This window comes from Plectrocnemia conspersa, unplaced genomic scaffold, assembly GCF_051122295.1.
Source record: "Plectrocnemia conspersa isolate PC_06_02 unplaced genomic scaffold, ASM5112229v1 ptg000004l, whole genome shotgun sequence".
NCBI lineage: Eukaryota > Metazoa > Arthropoda > Insecta > Trichoptera > Polycentropodidae > Plectrocnemia > Plectrocnemia conspersa.
Genome location: NW_028277168.1, coordinates 20508633 through 20530124, shown reverse-complemented (window position 1 = coordinate 20530124; position 21492 = coordinate 20508633). Strand labels below are relative to the sequence as shown.

Sequence of the window (21492 nt, the reverse complement as noted above, 5' to 3'; positions counted from 1 at the left end):
CACAGCAAGTCAGTATGAATCAGATTAAAATATGAAGAATATAAAACGTGCAAAAGAAATGTATGATTATGTGACATATTTATAGGTAAGTGCATAACCGTAAAAGTAGATGCTTTACTATAACTTTACGTTTTTGATTATTGAAATAGAGATCATACGACACGTAAATCTTTATGTATAGATATACGGATTCAATTATGCGCACTAACCTCGATATGATATAATGCAGAAAAGGTTCGAAAATTGAATCGAAAAATAAGAAATACAACGCAAACAAGCAGAATAATTAAAAACATTGAATTAACAAAAATAATTTGTAACATCTAGTTATTCTTTTAGAAAATAAAAGTGAAAATGTTTTGTGACAGCAAAAATCATTCATTTACTATTTTTACCAATTTTGAAAATTAGAAAAAAATACAAGAATTATAGATAAAGCAATAGTCGTCTTACCATAGTGTTCTGGTGAGTGTCCCAGAGTTTTTGAGCATTATTGGATGTAGTCTGGGCGCCCCCGCCCCCACCCACAACGCCACCTATGCACACATACACACACCCCCCATGAGCAGCGGTGCCTTCACCTGGCATATAGCCGTTTACATGCCTATTTCTACATTAGTTGTACATGATGATTTGTCTGTATTGCATACATAAATACAATACAAAAATCTATCAAATAGTACAACTAATGTAGAAAACTAGAGTAAAGTTGTATCTTTGTTTCTACGACACTTGTATACGAGTAGTCTAATTCCAAACTCTAAAAATTTCTAGTAGAATTATTCCAAAATTACACTAAAAACCATAGGCTTGAGTTTCAGAATAACGACTCACGAATTAAAAAAAAATCTAAAAAATTAAAACAAAGCTACATCTTTACAATATAATACTTTAAGAACTATAAACATATTCGTAAAATCGCTCTTTACTTATTTTTTGATGAAATTTTATTTTACTTATAATTAAAACCACCTTATGTACGATATTTAAGATTTTATAAATTATATGAAAGTATTGTGCAACATAGTTAAATCAACATTTCAAATCCCACAATGATTTGTGAAGAAATAATACAAAATTTTCTATTTCATCTCAATAATGCACTACCGTATTCATTTATCTTGTGAGTCATTTTGTAAGATGTAAAATAATTTTGTGTTAATTCAATGTTACATTCTCAAAATGAAACATGTGAACTCGACGATGCCTCAAAATGTTAATCAATATATAGTGAAATGTTTTCCTTCATGCTATTAATAAAGAGGACCTCGATGGTTTTGTAAATATATTTTACAAAAATAATTATAGGTATGTAACCGTGGTGCAATTTAGAGGTCGTGAGGATTAAGATAATGATGTTTTTAATAATAATTGTACATGCTCTTTTATGCTTTGGCGCTGGAACGTACCTGCAGGAGGCATTTCGAATGAGAGTCCTAGGGATTCTAAATCAGGCGGTGGCGGAGGCAAGAGGTCCGGAGGGCGCGCACCACCGCCACCCCCTCCACCTACCCCGCTAGCTCCAGTCCGCGCTCCGACTACTGCTCTAAGTTCTTGTCGGACATACTCGGATGTCATACCACCTGATGGGAAAAATAGACATTAGAATAAACATCGATACACAAACATAATACCCAATTTTTTAAAGGAAACAACTCAAAAACAACTCATTATCAATAAATTCAATGGGTTTTTTTGACTTATTTCCATTTAATTCACCCCAATTAAAAACTTGAAGCATATATATATTAATTAAAAATCTACAAATGCAACATTAACTATTGTCAAGATTTAGCACATATATTTTCCATAATAAATTAATATGAATAAATCATTATTTAAATAAGATTATCATATCAATTGTATATATATAATTAAAAGGACATTATGTAATGCATAAGGTGCTATGATGTAATTATAATCAAATTCTATAGTACTCAAATGTCCTTTATTATATTTATAAGCAATATAAAAACCTAAATATTATGAGTGATATAATTATTTATGATCTTAAAAAGAAGAGCACTTCATAATATCAAGAAATTTTATATATTAGACAAAACGTAAATACCAGTATTTTTACAACAAACACTAAAATAGTATTGTTGTGTAAAACACTGGTTACACCATAAAAAATGAAAAAAAAACACTAATGATAATATGTAACTATATGTCGTTCTTCTATTTGTTGTTTCTAACTAAATCTCACAAATCATATGATTAATATATGGCAATTAACGAAGAACGGCGTATAATTTATAAATAACGATGACAATGTTAGTACACACGTAATGAAAAGATGTTTCCACTAAATCTACATGTTTTATATGTATATATATAAACACAGATGATTATTTAAAAAAGGTTAAACACACATACACACACAAACAATTTATCATTTAATTTAACTTACCCACAAGCGTGTATATAGATATACGTATATTGCAAATATAAACACGCACGTAAGGAAGGAGAATGAGAAAAGATTTATATATATGTATTTAAAATTATAAACAGAACCCGCCATTATTCACAACCAATTGGAGAGTGCAACGATACACCTTTTGCTTTGATATGATGGAGTGTGAATTTTTCATGAATATGAAACACATACAATGGTTAATTACTGGTGAATGTAGGCAGACCGGATACATTGAGCAAGCTTGAGGTGCACACACTAGAAATAGTACTTACTCATGTGGTTATTGTGGTGGTGGGGCTGGTGGGGTTGGTGAGGATGGTGCGCGCGAGGGTACAGCGGGGGCTCCACGCAGTATCCAGTGTCGGCCACTCCTCCCCCATAGAAGCCCCCCACTCCACTGCCCACTTGCCACATGTATTTTATTGTCATATTATTACTAGAACCATCATTCCCTTACTCTGACTAAACATTCATACAACTCTTTCAACGCAGGTAAATATATACATGAAACTAATCTCACTATTTCATTGAATATTATTTAATCTACTCTTCTCACATTCTCTCAGTCATAAACATATTCACGTATTATATATAATAGAGTATTTTTAAAGTGGGCGTTCATTCAATAATTGTAATTGTGAATTTTTATCGCGGAATGTTATAAAAAGATAGCGCCCATACATAAAAATACTCTAAAAACAAAAATAAAATTCACACATTCATTCCTATATTGTTAAATGAATGTATAATAGTGAATCATCCAAATCTGAAGCTATTTCGTAAACTATGCACATGCATCTACCATAAGTGCATATTCATCAATTTAAAGTTAAATAAATTGTATCAGTTAAATTTTAGACTATAAATGCATTAAGAATGAGATAATCAACAGTAAAACAAAAGTAAGAACACACATGCTTATTCAGTAAGACCAAATTCTTTCGAAAGGACTCTATTAGACCTCGATTAAAATTAATCATGCTTAATAATCGACTGATATAAAAACTACTCCTAGGTCACAAGACTTTACTACTTAATACTTCTTAAGAATATAAAATTTAATTTCATATAGTAAATTTAATTATACTAGAAGAGATTCTAATCGAAACTTTCCGACTTAAAATAATACGAAATTAAAATTTTCATATATTACTCTGCTTTTAAAAATTTAACTTTCATCAAATTAAAATATAATATACATAATTAAAACTAAAATAGTTTTAAATAATTACCTTGGAGGGGGGGTGTCGGAAGTGACATATGCCTCTGTAATCGCGGAGGCGGTTGTTGTAAATAAGGTGATAGTGGGGCATGCGACGTTAGTGGCGTATGAGGAGCTAAAGGTGACCCACGCTGTCCACTATAACCGCTTTGCTATAAACATACACAAGCAACGAAATCAATAAAACAGAATTAACTAAACGCTAATCAATCTATTTGCTCGATACTAACCGTTAATTGTGCATTCAGCATGGGATTTTGTTGTTGTTGTAGAGTGAGTTTATACGATGGTGAATCTTGGCCGCTTCCGTTGCCGGGCGTTCCGGGGAAACCATCGTTGGTATTTCCTGATGAGAGCGAGTCAATTAGAACTGTTTCAATATATTACAGTTGTTTCAATCACTTACCACTGTGAAGGTGATGGTGGTGGTAGTGGGGAGGAGGTGGATAAGGCGGTGCATCGGCCGACCTTTGTAACGATACGTTTGGAGGCGTGGGCGCGTTCAAAAGCGCATCCATAGTCGCATGAAGAGGTGCTGGCGTGCCACTACCACCACCCGCTGACCCGACGACCATTTGCTGCTGTTGTGCTTGCAGCAAACGCGCTTTTTGCTGTGCTTGTTGCTGAGCTAAATGCGCCTTTTGCCTCTGCGCTTGATGCGCTTGTTGCTGCTGCTGCTGCTGTTGTTGCTGCTGCTGCTGCTGTTGTTGCTGCTGCTGCTGTTGTTGCTGCTGTTGTTGTTGTTGCTGCTGCTGCTGCTGCTGCTGCTGTTGTTGTTGCTGCTGCTGTTGTTGTTGCTGCTGTTGTTGCTGCTGTTGTTGCTGTTGTGGCGCAACTCCAGCTTGTTGACCCTGTGCATTATATCTTCCCACCCACTGACTATTCGGTGGTTGCTGTAAATATAGTGAAATATAAATGTAAATCAATAATTGAAGAAAAATCAATTTATATATTTTACTAAGAAATAATAATACCGTAGTGTTTGGGTATGCGGGAGGAACTCCTGGAGAAGATGGACTCTTAACAGCTGTTTCACATTGCATTAAGCTTTTTTGTATCGCATTTATGGCCATCTTTTCATTCATCACCTAAAAATACAATCAAATTAAAATTTAGCGAAATGTTTTATTTTTAATTTTTTTAATACAAACTTACTTGATATGAATTATGATGATGATTACTAGGAGATTGCTGCCCCGGTTGGCTCTCCATTGTGCCACCGATAAGGTTTATTAATTTAACATAATCTTGATTATTAGTTTCAGGTACAATATCCATTACTTCATCTAGAATCACCGACAACAAAGGATCTGAATTGCCATCTCCCATATAAGGTGCGTTACCACCGGTGCTGTAAAATTAAAAAATATTTAAATAACCTCCAACTATATCAATTCATGAATATTTCTAAACCACGCACCGAAACTCTGAAGTAGGCGCCGATGCAGACTGAGGAGCCGGGCGGTTTACTCCTTGCTGCATCATTTGCTGCTGTTGCTGTTGCTGTTCTCCTTGCAGCATTTGTTGTAAAGGACTAAGTCCCATATTTCCACCCGGACCAGTACCGTTACTGTTATTATTGGCGTTGTTTAAATCGTATCCCAGCTTATTACTGAAATTTTATTATATAAATTAGTAAAAAATTCATTTATCGCTATATAGTAAAGGTATACTCACTTAACAACGTTATTCAACGGATGATGAGGATGATACCCGTGCGGATGCCGTTGGGAAGCTGCAGTCTGAGCGCGCTGCACAAACGGCCGGCTCAGATTATGCAAAGGAAGACGGATCGGCGTAGTAGTTGGCGCTGAAGGTCGTTTCGCCAGCAACGAAGCTAACATTCTATTCTTTTCCCATAGTTTGCTAGGACCTCCTTGACCAACTACAGCGTTCGGTGAACCATTAGTATCACCAGTCGACACCTGTAAATTAAAAATATTAAAGTATCTTTCATACTAGGCGTATAACGATTTAGAAAAAAAATTATTTACATATATAGGATTCTGCACATCGTTCGGATGATGAGGTCTTTTCAAGCTTTGTTCCTCTTGCATGAGTTTCCGCTTCAATGCAGATTTCTGCTCTGCAAAACCAAACAACTGCAGTAATTCCTCTCCGGTTCCGGAAGTCGGAACGCTCACAGTGGAAGTATTCGATAGTGACACGGGAGCAGACGAATTATTATTATTACTACTACTATTATTATTATTGTTATTTCCGCCTTCTTTGAGAAGCATACTGAGCAATTCACTTCGCGACCTCATGTTTCGTTGTTCCGGATCTTCCTCATCAGATTTATCATTGAGAAGCTAAAAAAATAATAATTTAATAATACATACATACAAAGAGTACCGTAAAAGATAAATTAAAGCAAAACCTTCAGAAGCATGTGATTTTCCTGCGGCCTCTGCTGTTGCGAAGACGGTAGAGGTCCTTCGACAGTAGGCTGAACGGTTCGTTGTGCATCTTCTTCGTCTTCTCGATTTAGTAATTCTTTTAAGATGAGATTTCCAGATGAGGTGGGAGGCGCAGGCGTCGGCGTGAGAGCCGACGACGGAATCGGCGTGACGGGAGTTGCGGGTGCGGTTACAGAATGTTCGGACACAGACAGAGGCGTCGGGGCGGGTGATTCTTTTTTACTTAAAAGAGATCTTAATCTAACCGAATCTGATTCGACGGCTGGCGGCGTAGGCGCCGGGGGAGGAGGTAACGGGGTAGCCGGCGTGTTCGGCGCGGGGGTGTGCGGCGTTCTCGGAGTCGGAGGTCCCGAACCGGCCATGGAACTCGTCGTACGTTCTTCCTGAGGTCGCGAATCTTCCATCGGTAACGGACTAAACGTGAACGCGTTAAAGGGAGCTGGCGAATTTCTACTGCAGTCTCCCCACGTCATTTGATGAAAGCTATCTAAATCAAATTCTGAAGAATTGAACGTAAAAGATGGTTCGGAAGCAGGCGAAGGAAGAAATTGACCATTTCGTGGACCGTTGCCGTTAACAATGGTCGATGTCATTAACGGCCCTCCCACAGGAGGAACGGTATTAGTGTTACCGGATTCTAGCATGTTCATTTCGTTTTCGCTGAAAATTAAATTAGAACGATTCGAATTAAATAAAAATAAACAAACACACACAAATAAAGTAATTAAATTTACTGACCTTAACATCGTAAACGTAGACATGATAAAATCTTGTTCATCAGTGCCGGGATTAGCAAAAAATATCCGCGACTGAGGATGAGTTTGGTAATATTTATGCGAAGGTGATATTCGTAGATGCGTCAGAGGTCCGGTCAGAGCTCCGGTCGCCAGTGTTGCAGCACGCAAATGCTCGGCGACTTTTGTTATATCAGCCGGATGTACCAATTCTTGCAATCGCTTTCCTTCTAAGAGTCGACTTTTGCAAATCGAATTTCTACCTTCGCAAGCTGAATATAAAATAAAATAAAAATTATTACATTATATAAAATCCTGCATGAAAATATTAAGCTTACATAATATAATTTAGTTATACGTTACATGTAAAATATGCAAAGAAAATTTTTTCAAAATGTTTTCATTGCCATATAAAAATTATAAATTTATAATAATTTATACTTTTTAAAAACACACATAAATAACAAGTAATTACAAATCACCCCATTGATTATTTTATATGTAAATTGTAATAAAGAGAATTATTCTTCTCTTAAGCGAGGGACAAAGACTGACTTGAGTGTCTACACAGTTTATAATGAAGAAATTTAACTGGATATATGGACAATTAACTCAAACGATAACTTTCATATGTGAAATAGTGAATTATTACAACACTGGGAAAAGCGAAATAACACAATATTCACGACACTCGTTGTAATGTAACATTTAGGTAAATATATCTATAGTGACAATATTTTATAGAAATAACATGAGCTACATCTTTACACGTTTAGATAAAAATAATAATAAATAAACTCACATAAAATTTTCCCTTGCAAATCTAATCTGAAAGTAATTTGAAGAGAAGATCGGGGAGCGACCCCCTCGATTTGATGCGTCGTCGGAGCCAGGTCTTCTTCGCGGCGAACGACGCACAAGGCGTAGGCTCCGTGTTCACCTTCGCGCATGAGCGTGGTGCTGATGACGACCTCTTCGTAGCGGTCGCCGCTGTCGCTGTTCTCGCCGGATTTCACTAGCAGGCGAGAATGAATACCCCGGAGGTGCCGCCCGGGCGGGTTCTCGGATCGCGACCACCCCGAGGACAAATTTTGTAGAATCGGCACAAACTTTTGATGATCACCATTGTGCAAATATCTAAATATACTCTGTTTATGCAAATCACTTCTGTCCCACTCGATCAAGTCTTTTATGTTGTCCGTGACGCACTCTATTTCACCGGCGCTGTTTATGCCGAGCAGGGCCCAGCCGAAGAAGTCCGTGTAGCTGCGCACGGCCTGAGGATCGGAAAGATACGATTGTCAGTTTAGGAATTATCGTCGGGGGCCGAAAAATCGAAGGAACGCTCACCTCGATCAGAAACGTAATCTCCGAACGATGCAAGGGATGAGTGGACGACACGTCCCCATGCTGCAGAGGAGCGGCCGGAGGACAACCGTTGGCGAGAGCGACGACGCGGCCGTCCGGCTCGTCTAGTCGCCGTCGATCGAACGCTTTTCGGATCTGAGCGGCGGCCTCTTGAACGATTCCGTTCTTGTCGGGCTGCCGCACGTCGGTGAGACACGATATCAGCAACTCCTCGAGCTGGTTGATGGTGTCGTTCTCGAGCTCCCTACGCCGTTTTTCATTGTTGCACTTGTTTCTTTAAAAATAACAATACGTTAACGAACAATACGTGCGGTGGCATCGTTGACGATAGGACGAAGTTTACCAACGAACAAAAATAGATTTTTTTAAAAAAAACGAGTGTTGCAGTACAATACAAATAGGTTACGACTTCAATGATGAAAGTTGTAAAATTAACAGTAAGAACATTCACCGAGTGGATCGCGACGAAACCAGTTAGTCGATTTCTTCCAGATTTTGCAGTGGATAGTTTTTAACACGGAATATTTAGAATGAATTTAGTGACTCGATGTTGCCTATGATATATGCATTTGCTAACATATACAAGGAGATATCAGACAGTTCTTAGAACTAAATAGAAAGAACACATTTCTTAACAACAGATTTAAGGCACCCATCAAATTGACAGGTTCTGATTAGTATTCTAATTTAATATATTTACAGTATGTTTACTGGATTTTTTATATTTGATCAATGGAAATATAAATTAACACTATTTCTATTTTCGGAAACATATTTTTGAAAATCTGGCCACTATATACCCCCATTTTTAATGACACCCTCTATTCTCAATTCAGAATTCTAGCAAATTAGGGCCATGAAAACCAATCGAAGGCCAAGAAAATGGCTTTTGGCGATTAGAGGATTTTTTATGAAAGGTTCTGGTTCGCTTTTTTTCTTCAAATAGCAATGACTGCCTGCCAATGGGCCGTATATTTAGTCGGTAACTCTGGTTGGTAGTAGGAAATCAATGGTCACATATTGATACAAAAAATGCTTTTCGTACAGTTGCAACTGATTTTTTTTATATTGAGTGCGTTTTTTGTATCCAGAAGCAAAAATGTATAACTGCACAATGTTTTAATAAAAGTATTCAAACTGCCGTCATATGTAAACTAATGCATGTTTCGAGCTCAAATTTTGATAGAACGTATTATAATATTTATTTATATACATCACTGTTCTGACTAACGCTCACTTAACCGACGTTTTGGTATATAGATACGTTTTAAAATTTAAACCGGTTAGGTTCGAACGAGCGGAAGGGAGTGAGCGTTGGTTAGAACAAATAGATAAAATGTATTAAATAAATAAATATTTTTTATAATAAATTTGACTCAAGATAACAGGAAAGTAACCTTTTAAATTTCTTTGCCACTCGTATGTCACTTTTACGGACCTCTTCATGATATGATTGAGCTTATTACTTATGTTACAATGTTAATAGGAACAATACAATATTAATAGAAACAATTCACGTTAGAACTTGCACTAGTAAAATCAAGATTACATTGCATCGAGGGACTACCCCAAGCGGATGTAGGTTGGAGTATGGAGTATGGAGGATGGTGGATGGCGGATTTGACATAGGTCGCGAGAATAACAACGGTTGCGAACCGCTGACGCGCGACAGAGTTGCGCGCGTGCAGTTTCGCAACGCGTCTTTTTTTCTACTTACATCTGCGATTGGGGCTTGTTGTCCGATTTCTTCCTAATCTTCTTCACCGACGCGACGACACTCATTTTGCCCGAAGCGCCCCCCCATGAGTCTCCCGGCTGTAGATCGCATGGGGCCAACCTGCGAAGGATAGCGAAAGATCAGAGGCGCCGGTCGGCATGTCGCGGACGAGTGTTGTATTTATAGAACGCACATTTGCGAGGGACGCGCGGCGCATCTCGGAGTCTATCTGCGAAAATCGCTATTGCGCAGTTGCGGTCCGACCTTGCGGAAGGGCTCCCGATTTCGATCCGGATCGATCCGGAGGCGGCGAGAGGAGAGCCGCATCTCGGCGGGCGCGCAAAACGGGTCAAGTTCGCGCGGAAGAACGTCGCGATGCGCGCGCTCTCGCTTACGTAAGCGCGTTCGACGCCGGCGACGCCGGTCGCGAGGAGGGCCGGACTAAAGTGAAATCGGTGACCGGTTTCCGGCGCGCGGCCCCGCCGATCTGGGTCAGTGGGTCACGGCGATGACGTCGGGCCCCCGCCGCCGCCGCCGCCGACGCCGTCAGCTGACATCACCGCAGCAGCGCCGGCGAAAAGTGAAATCGAATCGCGAATCGCGAAACGCGAAACGACGCCCTCCGATAGCCTTCTCGGCGAGGGGACCTTCGCCGCTTTCCACTTTCGTTCAAATCGTAAACGGAGAAAAAGACAACAATTTTGGCCAAACACGTCCAGGAAAGACTCACCTAATTCAATATCAACAATGGAAACAATATTTTATGATTCATTTTATGTGCTAAATTAAATTAGCATAGTTAGTGTGACGTCACGCGTTACAGGTGTTACAGGCGTTATATTATATACGGTACTAGGAAATCTACACATTTTCCATACAAAATTATTACTTTGTTATCAACGTTTATTTTCACTCTCACTTGATAGTGAATTTGGGTTATGCATACGATTGTTTCTATCGACCGTAATTCACTTTCAAACGAAAGAGAATGCGTATCGAGATATGCGGAATGATGAGTTCGATTTATCTTATATCAAATCAACTTTTTTGCATATAAACGACGCTCGTAGTACTCATACGAACGTGTTCGAACTACTAAATACTGAAAAGAAAACCATTTTTGTATATGTTACAGTTCATGATGTGTTTTTAGTATGTGCTAATTGTCAAATGCTATTTTCAAATAAACTAGTTTGTTTGTTGCTAGTACGTGAAGGAACGAAATGGAAGGTACTAGACTCAGACGTCATATACAGATGTTGCATGTATTCATGGGGTGTTCAATGTTCTGACCAACACTCGCTCGCACCTAGCCATGAATAGACATAAATCAGTTGAAAACTAATAAAATAAATAAAAGGAGTGGAACATTGCCTTCAAAAGCACCCACTTTCTAGGAAGTACTTTTACAATAAGCGTCACAGGAACAGAGTGTATATTTTTGATGCGGCTCCGTTTGTGTTAAAATTTGTTCGCAAATTATTATTGATTTTATTGCTTTCTGAACCTTATAAAATATCACACTTAGTTGAGGAAATATCCAATGAATATAAATAAGTAGCAGTAAATTTAGGTATTTGATCTGAATTTTTAGATCAAATAACAGGAATTAACAAAGAATCAACAACCCCACCAGCTGAATTATATAAATTTAATGTTTTTATAGATTGTATTATCGGTAATTTGACAACTAGATTTGATGCAGCAAAAGAAATAAATAATGCATTCAGTTTCATGTGGTTATTTCGCGACCTGAATGATGATGAAATTCGGGAAAACGCAAAAAAACTACGAAACAAATACAACGATGATCTTGGCGAGTTGTTATCTGAAGAAATACTACATTTAAAATCAATATGTGATGCAATATTGAAATAAAAAATATTTTACCCATACAGTTGCTAAATAATATAAACCAACTTTTAATATTGTTATTGGTTTAAGATTATTTTGTACAATATCAGTAACTGTCAGAGACGTCATTTGGGGAGGGGCAGGTGGGAGCATTTACCCCCCTGGAATTTGACCAGAAAAATGCATGTCATTCAATGAAATACTATGAATCTTAATGAGATTGAAATATTAAAAAAAAAACGACCACTGACTGGCCTATTTTTGTTTTGCCCCCTCGCTGAAATGCTGTTTCTGATTCTAAACCAGAAATTCTCGGGTTATCCCTCAAAGAAAATTTAAAAAAATCCAGACTAATTATAAATTTGGGCGGAATCAAAATAAAAAGTGAAAAATCCGAAAGTCTTGCAACCCATAGTCAGGTGGATTGTAGTTTAAAGAAAACTACACATTTTCAGATATTTTTATTGCATACATTTGTGATGCCAAATAAAATTTTATTTCTATGTATTTTAAGAGAGAAATGAAAAACTTAAAATGTCTAATTTCTGACTGAAAATCTTTAAGCAAAATATTAGTTTATTTAACTATTAGGTTGTCTATCATTTTGGGATTATAATTTAAATATTTATTTAAAGATGATCCAACTTCAGTTTCTGCTGCAGCCGATTCTATCCCATTAGAATCCGATTGTTTCAACAATGATGAAGTCGAATCCGACAATTCTTGCTACAATAGCAAATACTGATATATCGGATTTCGGCATCCAAAGGGTTAAATGATAACTAAAATATAACTTTTTGTGTATATATTATAACTATAAAATCCTTATTCGTGTTTTATATGAGAATTTAGATATTAAATATGTTAAATAAATTGTTTTGGCTATTTATGTTAGATGTTTTTAGTTACACGTTGATCGGTTCTAACCACAGAAGTCCAGACTTTTTCTGTCTTTGAGGTATTATATATTAAAAAATAAACTACCTAAATTTACAACGATAAAGATGTGCGGTTTTATTGCTTTCTTGTAAATATTATTTTGTGACGTGTCTTGTTTTTCACATGTCTTTATTTCAATATATGTCCGCTACGAATTCGATTTTTGAAGCTCTCGCGCTTCGATTTTGCACGCTTTCTTCGCGCTTTGTTTTGATATGTAAATTTACACTGCGTTTTCACCACCCGAACGCTCTTGTCCTATATTTTTATCGCTATCGCGAATTGAGGGGCCACGCCGACTGTTCGCTGCGCGTTTTTCTCCGTAAAATTAACTTTATGACATACACAACAATGAAAAGAAAATTGATATTATATCAGGATAAAGTAGCGTTTAGCTACGATATTGGACATGCACTTATAGAAATCGCATGCATTTCACACTCAGGTCGAATTATAATGCGATAGGGAGGACGTTTCGTATTCTATCTAGAAAAATGTGTTAAGCGCTTATTGAAAAAGTAAATATTCATATTAGTGGGTCCAGAAGTATTATTATTACTAAACTTTGATTAGAAAAACCTTTTTTATCGGAAGTTAACAAATTATATTTGAACTGGTTAACCAACGACTGAAATTTGAACATATTCGAATATCCTCGTGATTCACGCATATATGATGAAATCGCATACAAGTCGAATGCAATATTTAAAAGTCATCTAAAATCAAGATTAATCGGAGTTGGATTAATCATCTCATTATCTTTGCTAAGCACTGTTAATGAGTGTGATTTGAAACTTGTGCGAAATCATGTATAGCAAAATCTGGTGCTTTTACTATTACAGCGCATCAGATCAAAACGAAGCCTTTCGATCGAAATCGAGCAAATCGATTCGGGAAGCGAGTCACCCGTTCGGGACCTGTTGCCGGTTCGAGGGAGCGCCCAGGGAGAGGAGCGCGTGACGCAATGCGCGCGTATCGACCCGCGCTGTAGACGGCGCTGTGGGGCAGGTCAAGAGGGGTCAAGGTCGCTAGCGGGCCGCTAGAGCGAGACCCGCGGCGAGATCGCGAGCTTCCGATCCGAAGATTATCCCGTCGGGTTTCGGACTCGAGGTGCGCCTTTTTCACGTACGTATGAACGAAGTGTGACGATGCGCGCGCACCGACCGTGCGAAATTGCGTGCGCTTTCGTCGCCGATCGAGAGTGACGACGGGATTCTGCTTGCGTTTTTATCGACGGCGAATCTATTTTCATTAGCCGATTGATTCGCATCGACGAGCGAGAATGGAAAACCGACTTTACAAGCTAATTGCAATTTCTTAGTATATAACATATATAAGGGCCTTTGATCATTACTCTCCAAATAGATGCTTCCAAAACTTATTTGTCCTATCAATGAAAATATTAGTTATTCAAATATTTTATTACATTAACTAAACGATAATAAAATTTATTTTTTTAATGTCAGCACACTTTCCAGTGGATTAGGAATATAATCTCCCGTTCTGAAAGAGGAGCAGGGCTCAGTGGCAGATGCGCACCGAAACAGCTGTAGAGGCTTGTACAGCAAAGCGTACTTATTATCGTCCTACTCACTAGAACATCGATAAAACGAATTTAGAAATCGATTTTTTAAATGTTCCAATATTTTAGATTAAATTTTAGATTAAATTAAGACCATCGTGGCCTAACAGGTTACCCCAATGCGCCACGATGGTCGAAAACAAATTTTAAATTTATAAAACATAAAAAAAAAAGTATATATACATAAATATAAAAATACTTAAACATAACAAAAAAATTATAAAATATTAAAATTAAATGAAATAAACCGGATCAGCTCCTCGTAGCTGACATTAAATAGGTCAATATGTAATGCCAGCGAATTAAGGAGCCGGATGGCCACAGCCATAGGCGAGTCGGCAAGTGCGGATGTCCTAGCCCTAACGGTCATCAAAAGAGGTCTCGATCGTGATTCTCGAAAATGTTCAGGAACCCAAAACTGGAATTCCTCGAGAATAGCTGGATTGTCGACAGCACCTTTTAGTAATTTAAAAAAATGCTTAGCGATATACAGCTTTCTGCGAGAACTCAGCGAATCATATCCCAACGCTCCTAAAAGAAAGGCGCTGGGATATAAGTACGGATAATAACCAAATGTCCTTTTGTAAAGGTATCTTAAATACCTTTTTTGAATTTTTTCCACTAAAAGGGAATATTTGGCTATTCGGGGATTCCAAATTATAGATCCCGATTCAAGAATGCTACGAACTAAGGTGTCATAGAGGATGCGAATAACTGACGGATCGTCAAAGTGAAAGGCATTCCTCATAACAAAGCCGAGCATCTTGGAAGATTTATCACAGACGTCGTGTATGTGTAGAGAGAACCTCCATTTGCTCTCGAAAGTGATTCCGAGATCTTTAATGGAAGTTTCTCTAGTCAAAATGTTACCACCGAGATGGTAGAAATAAGCTGATGGCGAACGGGATCGAGAAAATGACACAGTATGGCACTTTCCGACACTAAAGGGCAGACGGTTAACGGAAGCCCATCTCCACAGAGAGTCTAAATCACTTTGTAGAGAGAAGGAGTCCGCAACAGATCGAATGCATTTATATAATTTTAAATCATCTGCGTACAGAAGAAAACTTGAATGTTTAATTGCAGTATTTATGTCATTAATAAATAACACAAAAAGCAGAGGTCCCAGATTGGATCCTTGAGGAACCCCCGAAGGGGTAAAATATTCCTTTGACAATCGGCCACCATACGTTACAAACTGTCTACGATTGCTCAAATAACTTGAAAATAACCGAGTTAAATTATCTGAGCAACCGAGGTTCGACAATTTTTTTAATAATAACGCATGACAAACTTTGTCAAAGGCTTTCTCAAAATCTGTATACACGACGTCTACTTGAATTCCGGCATCGAGAGAAGTTGTCACCGTTTTGGTGAACGACAGAAGATTAGTAACAGTGGAACGGGCAGGACGAAACCCGTGCTGTTGGTCTAATAAAACTTGTTGAAAGTGATTGTAAAGATATTTATGAATAATTATTTCAAATAATTTAGCAGGAGCTGACAACACTGCTACTGATCTATAATTCTTTATATATAATTTGTCACCCTTTTTATGAATAGGGGTGACTTTTGTGCATTTCCATAAATCAGGAAATGATGATGTTTTGAGAATCAGATCATAAATACATTTTAGAGGAGCAGCGAGACTTACTTCGCAACCCTTCAAAATAAAATCGGGAATTAAATCAGGTCCAGAAGAACGCCCTGTCTTTAATTTATTAAATCCGTATTTAAGATCTGAGTGCTCAGTTTCTCTGATGGTCAGTACTGAAGACCAAGAACATGAAGAAGGAAGCGACTGAGCAGAAGGCGAAAAATATTCCTCGAAAACAGAACGAAAATATTGCGCAAAACCGTCAGCAATATTTTGTGAACCGTCCAATGTTTTATCGTCGAGGTTCATCACTTTCAACGTAGACTGAGTAGCGCGTTTAGTGCTAATGAATTTCCAGAACGCTTTGGGATCATTAATTATTTGTTTTTGGCAATTTTTGTAATGATTGCGATGACAGGAAATTATCAAACACTTAACGCGTGCTCTTAATGAACGAAATTCCTCGAGAGCAGATGGATGTCCCGATCTCTTCCATAACTTATGAAAGGCGTGCTTTCTTTTTAGCAATGAGATGATCTCATGAGAAAACCATCTAGGATATGACACGTTAAGCACTCGAGGGCGCTTTCGAATAAAGAGCTGGTCGAATGCACAATAAAGAACCTCATAGAAGGCCGCCAGGGAAGATTCAACATCAACGCACCCGCCAACTCGGCTCCAGTCCATACCTAAAAGTAAATTATTTAATAAACCAAAATCTACACAATTTCCAAACGACCATCCGAGATCATTCCGATCGCTCACGCATTCCAACTCATTCGTAGTTATGCCATTTTTATTTATATTTAATTTTATCATTAGCGCCGGGTGATAATTATCTTCCGACACCAATACGAATTCGCTCTTAATTACTATGCAATTATTTACATTTGTATAAATTAGATCTAATTTGTCACCAAAATTATTATTGACACAATTTATTTGATTTAAATTAAAAATATTACTTATTAAACTTATGTCAATATTGGCACTAATGTTCGTAGGTAAATTAAAATCACCCAAGATGATACATTTTTTCTTCAAAAAATATTCAGATTCCGACTGAATCTTACGAAAAAATGCAGCAGTAACGTCTTTTAATTGATTTGGCGGAAAATATAACACGCATATAACGATTGAAGCTCGTTTCGTCTCGACGAGGATCCAGAGATGTTCTCCGTCAGCTTCGAGATGCGCAAGCCTTCGCGCATGAATTGAATCTCTGCGGACAGCTAAGAGCACACCTCCGCCTCTGCTGCATCGATCTCTTCTAAACACGGTGTAACGATCGTCGAAGAGCTCAGCGTTCAGCACGGAATCAGTCAGCCACGTTTCCGTTATAGCGATGATGTCATGCTCCTGTGCGTAGATAGCGGAAAGAAAGTCGACGGTCTTGGAATTTAATCCCCTTACGTTTTGATAAAAAATCGAAAGGGGATCCATCGAACTCTTCCTAGGAAGGTTTAACGCCTTTCCGAAATCTCCATTCTTTAAATGAGCATCCAGATGGCCATAACTCTGGACACATAACCTCATTTAGTTTGGCATCAGGAACTGCAATTTTGAATGATGCATAACTTGTGCCCTTTGTAATGATTTTCGAGACCGACACATCACATGATTTTAGTTTTTCTTTTAGATATACCATAATTGCATCCGCGGTTGTATCCCGGTGCAAGTAGAGCACGTGTAGATGTCTCATTTTTAAAGCTGCTTTTATTAACCCATCCTGCTGTCCAGACCCGCGAAGAAGCTGATTGCGCGCTTTTTTATTCTTCTTCCTGACTTCGGTCCAGGCAAATGGCGAGACATCGGGCACAGGCGTTGGGGTTTTCTCTGCAACCGAAGGAGCTGACGCGTGTCGTCGACGAGTCGGTGAGACTGCGGGTTGAATTGGTGACGACGAAATTGAGCCTATCACCATCTCATTGCTTGGCCTAGAGTCCATGGATTTTGCGATTATTTTTTTATTTTTTCTTCTCTTTGTGAGCTGTTGCTGCTGGGTCGCAGCTTGAATTTTTAGCAGACTTTTTAGTTGCGCAATTAGAGATTGCTGTTCCGCAATCAACTTCGCTTGTGCAGCGAATTTTGCGTCCATTTTTTCAACAATAATATTAATTATGTCCATTACTGGAGCTAATGTAAGTATACGTCCGATAATGACGAGCGATAACGAGCGAATATCATGAAATTCAATCGAAATCATTATCATGAAATTCAATATATGAAATTCAATCGAAAAATTAACTGTTACCACAAGATCCTCATAAACGCCATGTAGCCAGAAAGAAGCTCCATCGCTAATTATAATAAGGACTATGATTGACAATTTTTTCACATATAACATATGTTTCAAGCAGGATGTAAATACTAACGCAAACATAATGGAGCTTATTCATAAACTTTATATGAACTCTTTTCAAGAAATTCCGATTTCACTAGCCTCTCCATCCACCATCTATAATGTCTTTCTTTGAAAGTGCTGGTGTTTTTCAAACAAAACTGAAACAATTCCACAACTAAAGCAGAACATTCATGCCGAAAAACGAAACTTGAAATCAAAATCCTTATTAAAAATGCTTACAAAAAATGCAACATACGTCAGAAAGACAATAAAATACATTTAAGAATCATAACATTTTATACGCAGCTATGAAAAAAATGTGTAAAAATATTGTAAAATTGCGTTTTTACCTCTTTTAGTCTTATTTGGGTCAAAATCATAATTTATTTAAATTAACATCTAATGCGCCGCACTATTGTGCAAAACAACACACGTATAGTCGGCATATTTGCGCACGATCAAAAAAAGTGCCAAATAATCGCAATTTTCAAATCGTCATATTACTAAAACTAGGCTACTGATAATTATAAAAAAGAATGTGGGCACTCAGCAATATCAATGAGAACTTTGCGGTCGTAAATGTTCAATTTAAGCAAAATCTTTGTCGGCTTTTGCAAAATGCCATAAGGCATAAAATGAGACTTCAGAACACAAACATCACATGTGTGACTACCTAGAATTTGCCGGCATCGATTCTAAATAAGAATTCGTTATGGTGTGACATTAATATAAACCAATTTAGAATAATATATATTTTTTTAACAAAATCTCGAACCACTAATTATTTAATCTTGTATGGAAAGAATTATAATAACGACATGTGTTAGAAGAATATATTATCTAAAATATAATATAATGAATCCCTTTTGGTGCCCTAAAAAAATTGAAGATGTCAGTAAATCTGTTAGAGCGTGTTGTTCGGATTCTGGCGCTGTAAGTGTCAGGACCATCGTAACTTAACAGGTTACCCCAATGCGTCACGATGATCAAAGAAACAATACATTATTTTAATACACAAAAAATATAATAAAAATAATACATAGAAAGAAACAATAAAGAATCATAAAATTATAAATTCAATGATACGAACCGGACCAGCTCTTCGTAGCTGACATTACACAGACAAATGTGCAATGCCAGCGTATCAACAAACCAGATGGCGACAGCCATAGGCGAGTCGGAAAGAGCGAAAGTCCTAGCCCTAACGTCCATAAAAAAACGCGATCGTGATTCATAACGTTCCGGAACGCAAAACTGGAATTCCTCGAGAATAGTTTGATTGTCGAAATAAATAAATGCTTAGCGACATACAACTTTCTGCGAGAACTCAACGAACCGTATCCCAACGCTAGTAAAATAAAGACGCTGGAATATAAGAAGGGATAATAACCAAATATCTTCTTATAAAGATATCATAAGAACCATTTCTGAATCTTTTCGACTAAAAATAAGTTATTGTTGTTCGGAGATTCCGATTCAAGAATACTATGAAATGCATTCCTTAAAACAAAGCTGAGCATATTGGAAGATTTATCAGAGAAGTCGTTTACGTGTAGAGAGAACCTCCACTTGCTCTCAAAAGTGGAGGTTCTCTAGCCAAAATGTTCCCACTGGATCGTAGGAATAAACAGATGGCGATTTTTTTATTGACATATTGTGAACATATTATTTATAGCAATCGTCGAAACATAACGATATACGAGTAAATTTCCTTTAAGAATATACTACAATAAAATATGCTTAATAAATTAGTGTGTAGAAAATGAAAGCTTCAGTAAGTATTATAGATTATTCATATACTAATATAATTATTTAATTTAAGTGATATTTGACCGCGTAAGATTTGGTGAAAAAATATTCTTCATTTGCCGTTTCGATTAGCTAAAAATTAAGTGGAACTAAATATAAAGATACATATTTTTTTGTATATAAACTTTTGTATGAAACGTGATAACTCTTTTAACGCAAAAGAATATGCAAAGCTGCGGAAATAAGCCGCTTACAGTAGAAAAGTTTTATGGTTTCTATATATTCACATAGCAAAATATGCAATGTGCTATTTATTATCCACTATGCTCATGGTGCGTCAAATATAAACCAAGTTGAAATATTTCAATTTTTAGACTTACGCAAGTATCTCGTTAGTCACGACCGTATCTTCGCGCATTTATGGTAAAGAATTTTCGGCGAGTTCGATTTCGAAAAACCGATACATCACTAAATAATAACCGGTATTTTGTCGCGCATTCATTACGAAAATGTCATATACTACAGGCGAAAGTCGCCCGTGTTCGTATCAGAATAGACACCGACTGATTGTAAAACCAACTAGGCGGAAAAATGACAATTTACACATGAAAATAATATTTGATTGCGGAAAATCCGGATTCGTTAACTATTTAACCGGAGGCTATGATCGAGTTGCGTATGACGAAAATTCGCTTTCGATATTCATATGGTAGCTAATCACATAATGACGCTTTAGGATTACGTCACCGATTCGATTTGAATCGCTTCCAATGTTAATATTTTATAATGATAAAAATTCGCAATATCGCAATAATTGTTACAATATATAGTACATGTGCGGCGAAGAAGGTACATGCAAGGAATTGAAGAGTCACGTCCGTCTTGTCAATGATAAAATAGCATTCATCTAAATGACGTCATATAAATACCTTTTATACGAGTTTAAGGTATGGCTACTGAAACGGTTTAACATTTAAAATTATGATCAGATTCGAGTACGTTTAAAAATAATTCATTTCATACAGTTCAGTTGCTCAGCACATATTCAAGAATGCACACACTACAGTAGGTATATAAATAAAATAATTCACCTCCCAATATTTTCACGGAGCATCGTAAATGCAAATAGGCTTCTATCATAGACTATGTATGGATTTTTGCACTTTTGCGACGTCCGCTCGCTCCGTCCGACGCTCGCATGACCGCTTCGTTCGCGTCGTCGAACGTATATCGCCAACTTTGTCATATGTATATTAGTATGTTTATCAGAAGCGAATGATTGCCAAACAAACGACGAGATAGTGGAATTCGAAATGCGGAGTCGATCTCTCGTCGAGCAGCGAGCAGCTCGCTACCGACTCGAGCGTAAAAATTCAATGCAATTATACGTTATTATTATACGTTGCGCAACATTCCGAATCGATTTAATTGCAAGCAACAAAAAAAAACAACCGACATTTGACATTCTTTCAAAGGTGCCGTCGAACGCCTTGTAAATACCGCATTTGCATCATGCTTGTCACGTCAGCTGATCTAATTATAAC

At 37.4% G+C, this 21492-nt stretch overlaps 1 protein-coding gene across 10 annotated transcripts in view; it reads right to left on the bottom strand.

The window, feature by feature from the left end:
• Positions 1-21492, bottom strand: part of LOC148236248 (uncharacterized) — an 82484-nt gene that overhangs the window by 2996 nt on the left and 57996 nt on the right. For 6 of the 10 annotated variants that reach the window (XM_088183839.1, XM_088183843.1, XM_088183844.1 and 3 more), the window contains 16 exons: positions 9884-10003; positions 8149-8440; positions 7601-8075; positions 6803-7070; positions 6025-6724; positions 5639-5956; positions 5322-5569; positions 5065-5256; positions 4800-4995; positions 4619-4732; positions 4051-4537; positions 3875-3990; positions 3655-3796; positions 2695-2826; positions 1410-1583; positions 454-536 (listed from right to left, as the gene is read on the bottom strand). In XM_088183839.1, the coding sequence (XP_088039965.1) occupies positions 454-536; positions 1410-1583; positions 2695-2826; positions 3655-3796; positions 3875-3990; positions 4051-4537; positions 4619-4732; positions 4800-4995; positions 5065-5256; positions 5322-5569; positions 5639-5956; positions 6025-6724; positions 6803-7070; positions 7601-8075; positions 8149-8440; positions 9884-9948 (4002 nt within the window). In that variant the 5' untranslated portion in view covers positions 9949-10003. Of the gene's footprint in view, positions 1-453; positions 537-1409; positions 1584-2694; positions 2827-3654; positions 3797-3874; positions 3991-4050; positions 4538-4618; positions 4733-4799; positions 4996-5064; positions 5257-5321; positions 5570-5638; positions 5957-6024; positions 6725-6802; positions 7071-7600; positions 8076-8148; positions 8441-9883; positions 10004-10076; positions 10217-21492 lie in introns of those variants that run through there. The other 4 variants (XM_088183838.1, XM_088183845.1, XM_088183846.1 and 1 more) reach the window with 4 other exon arrangements.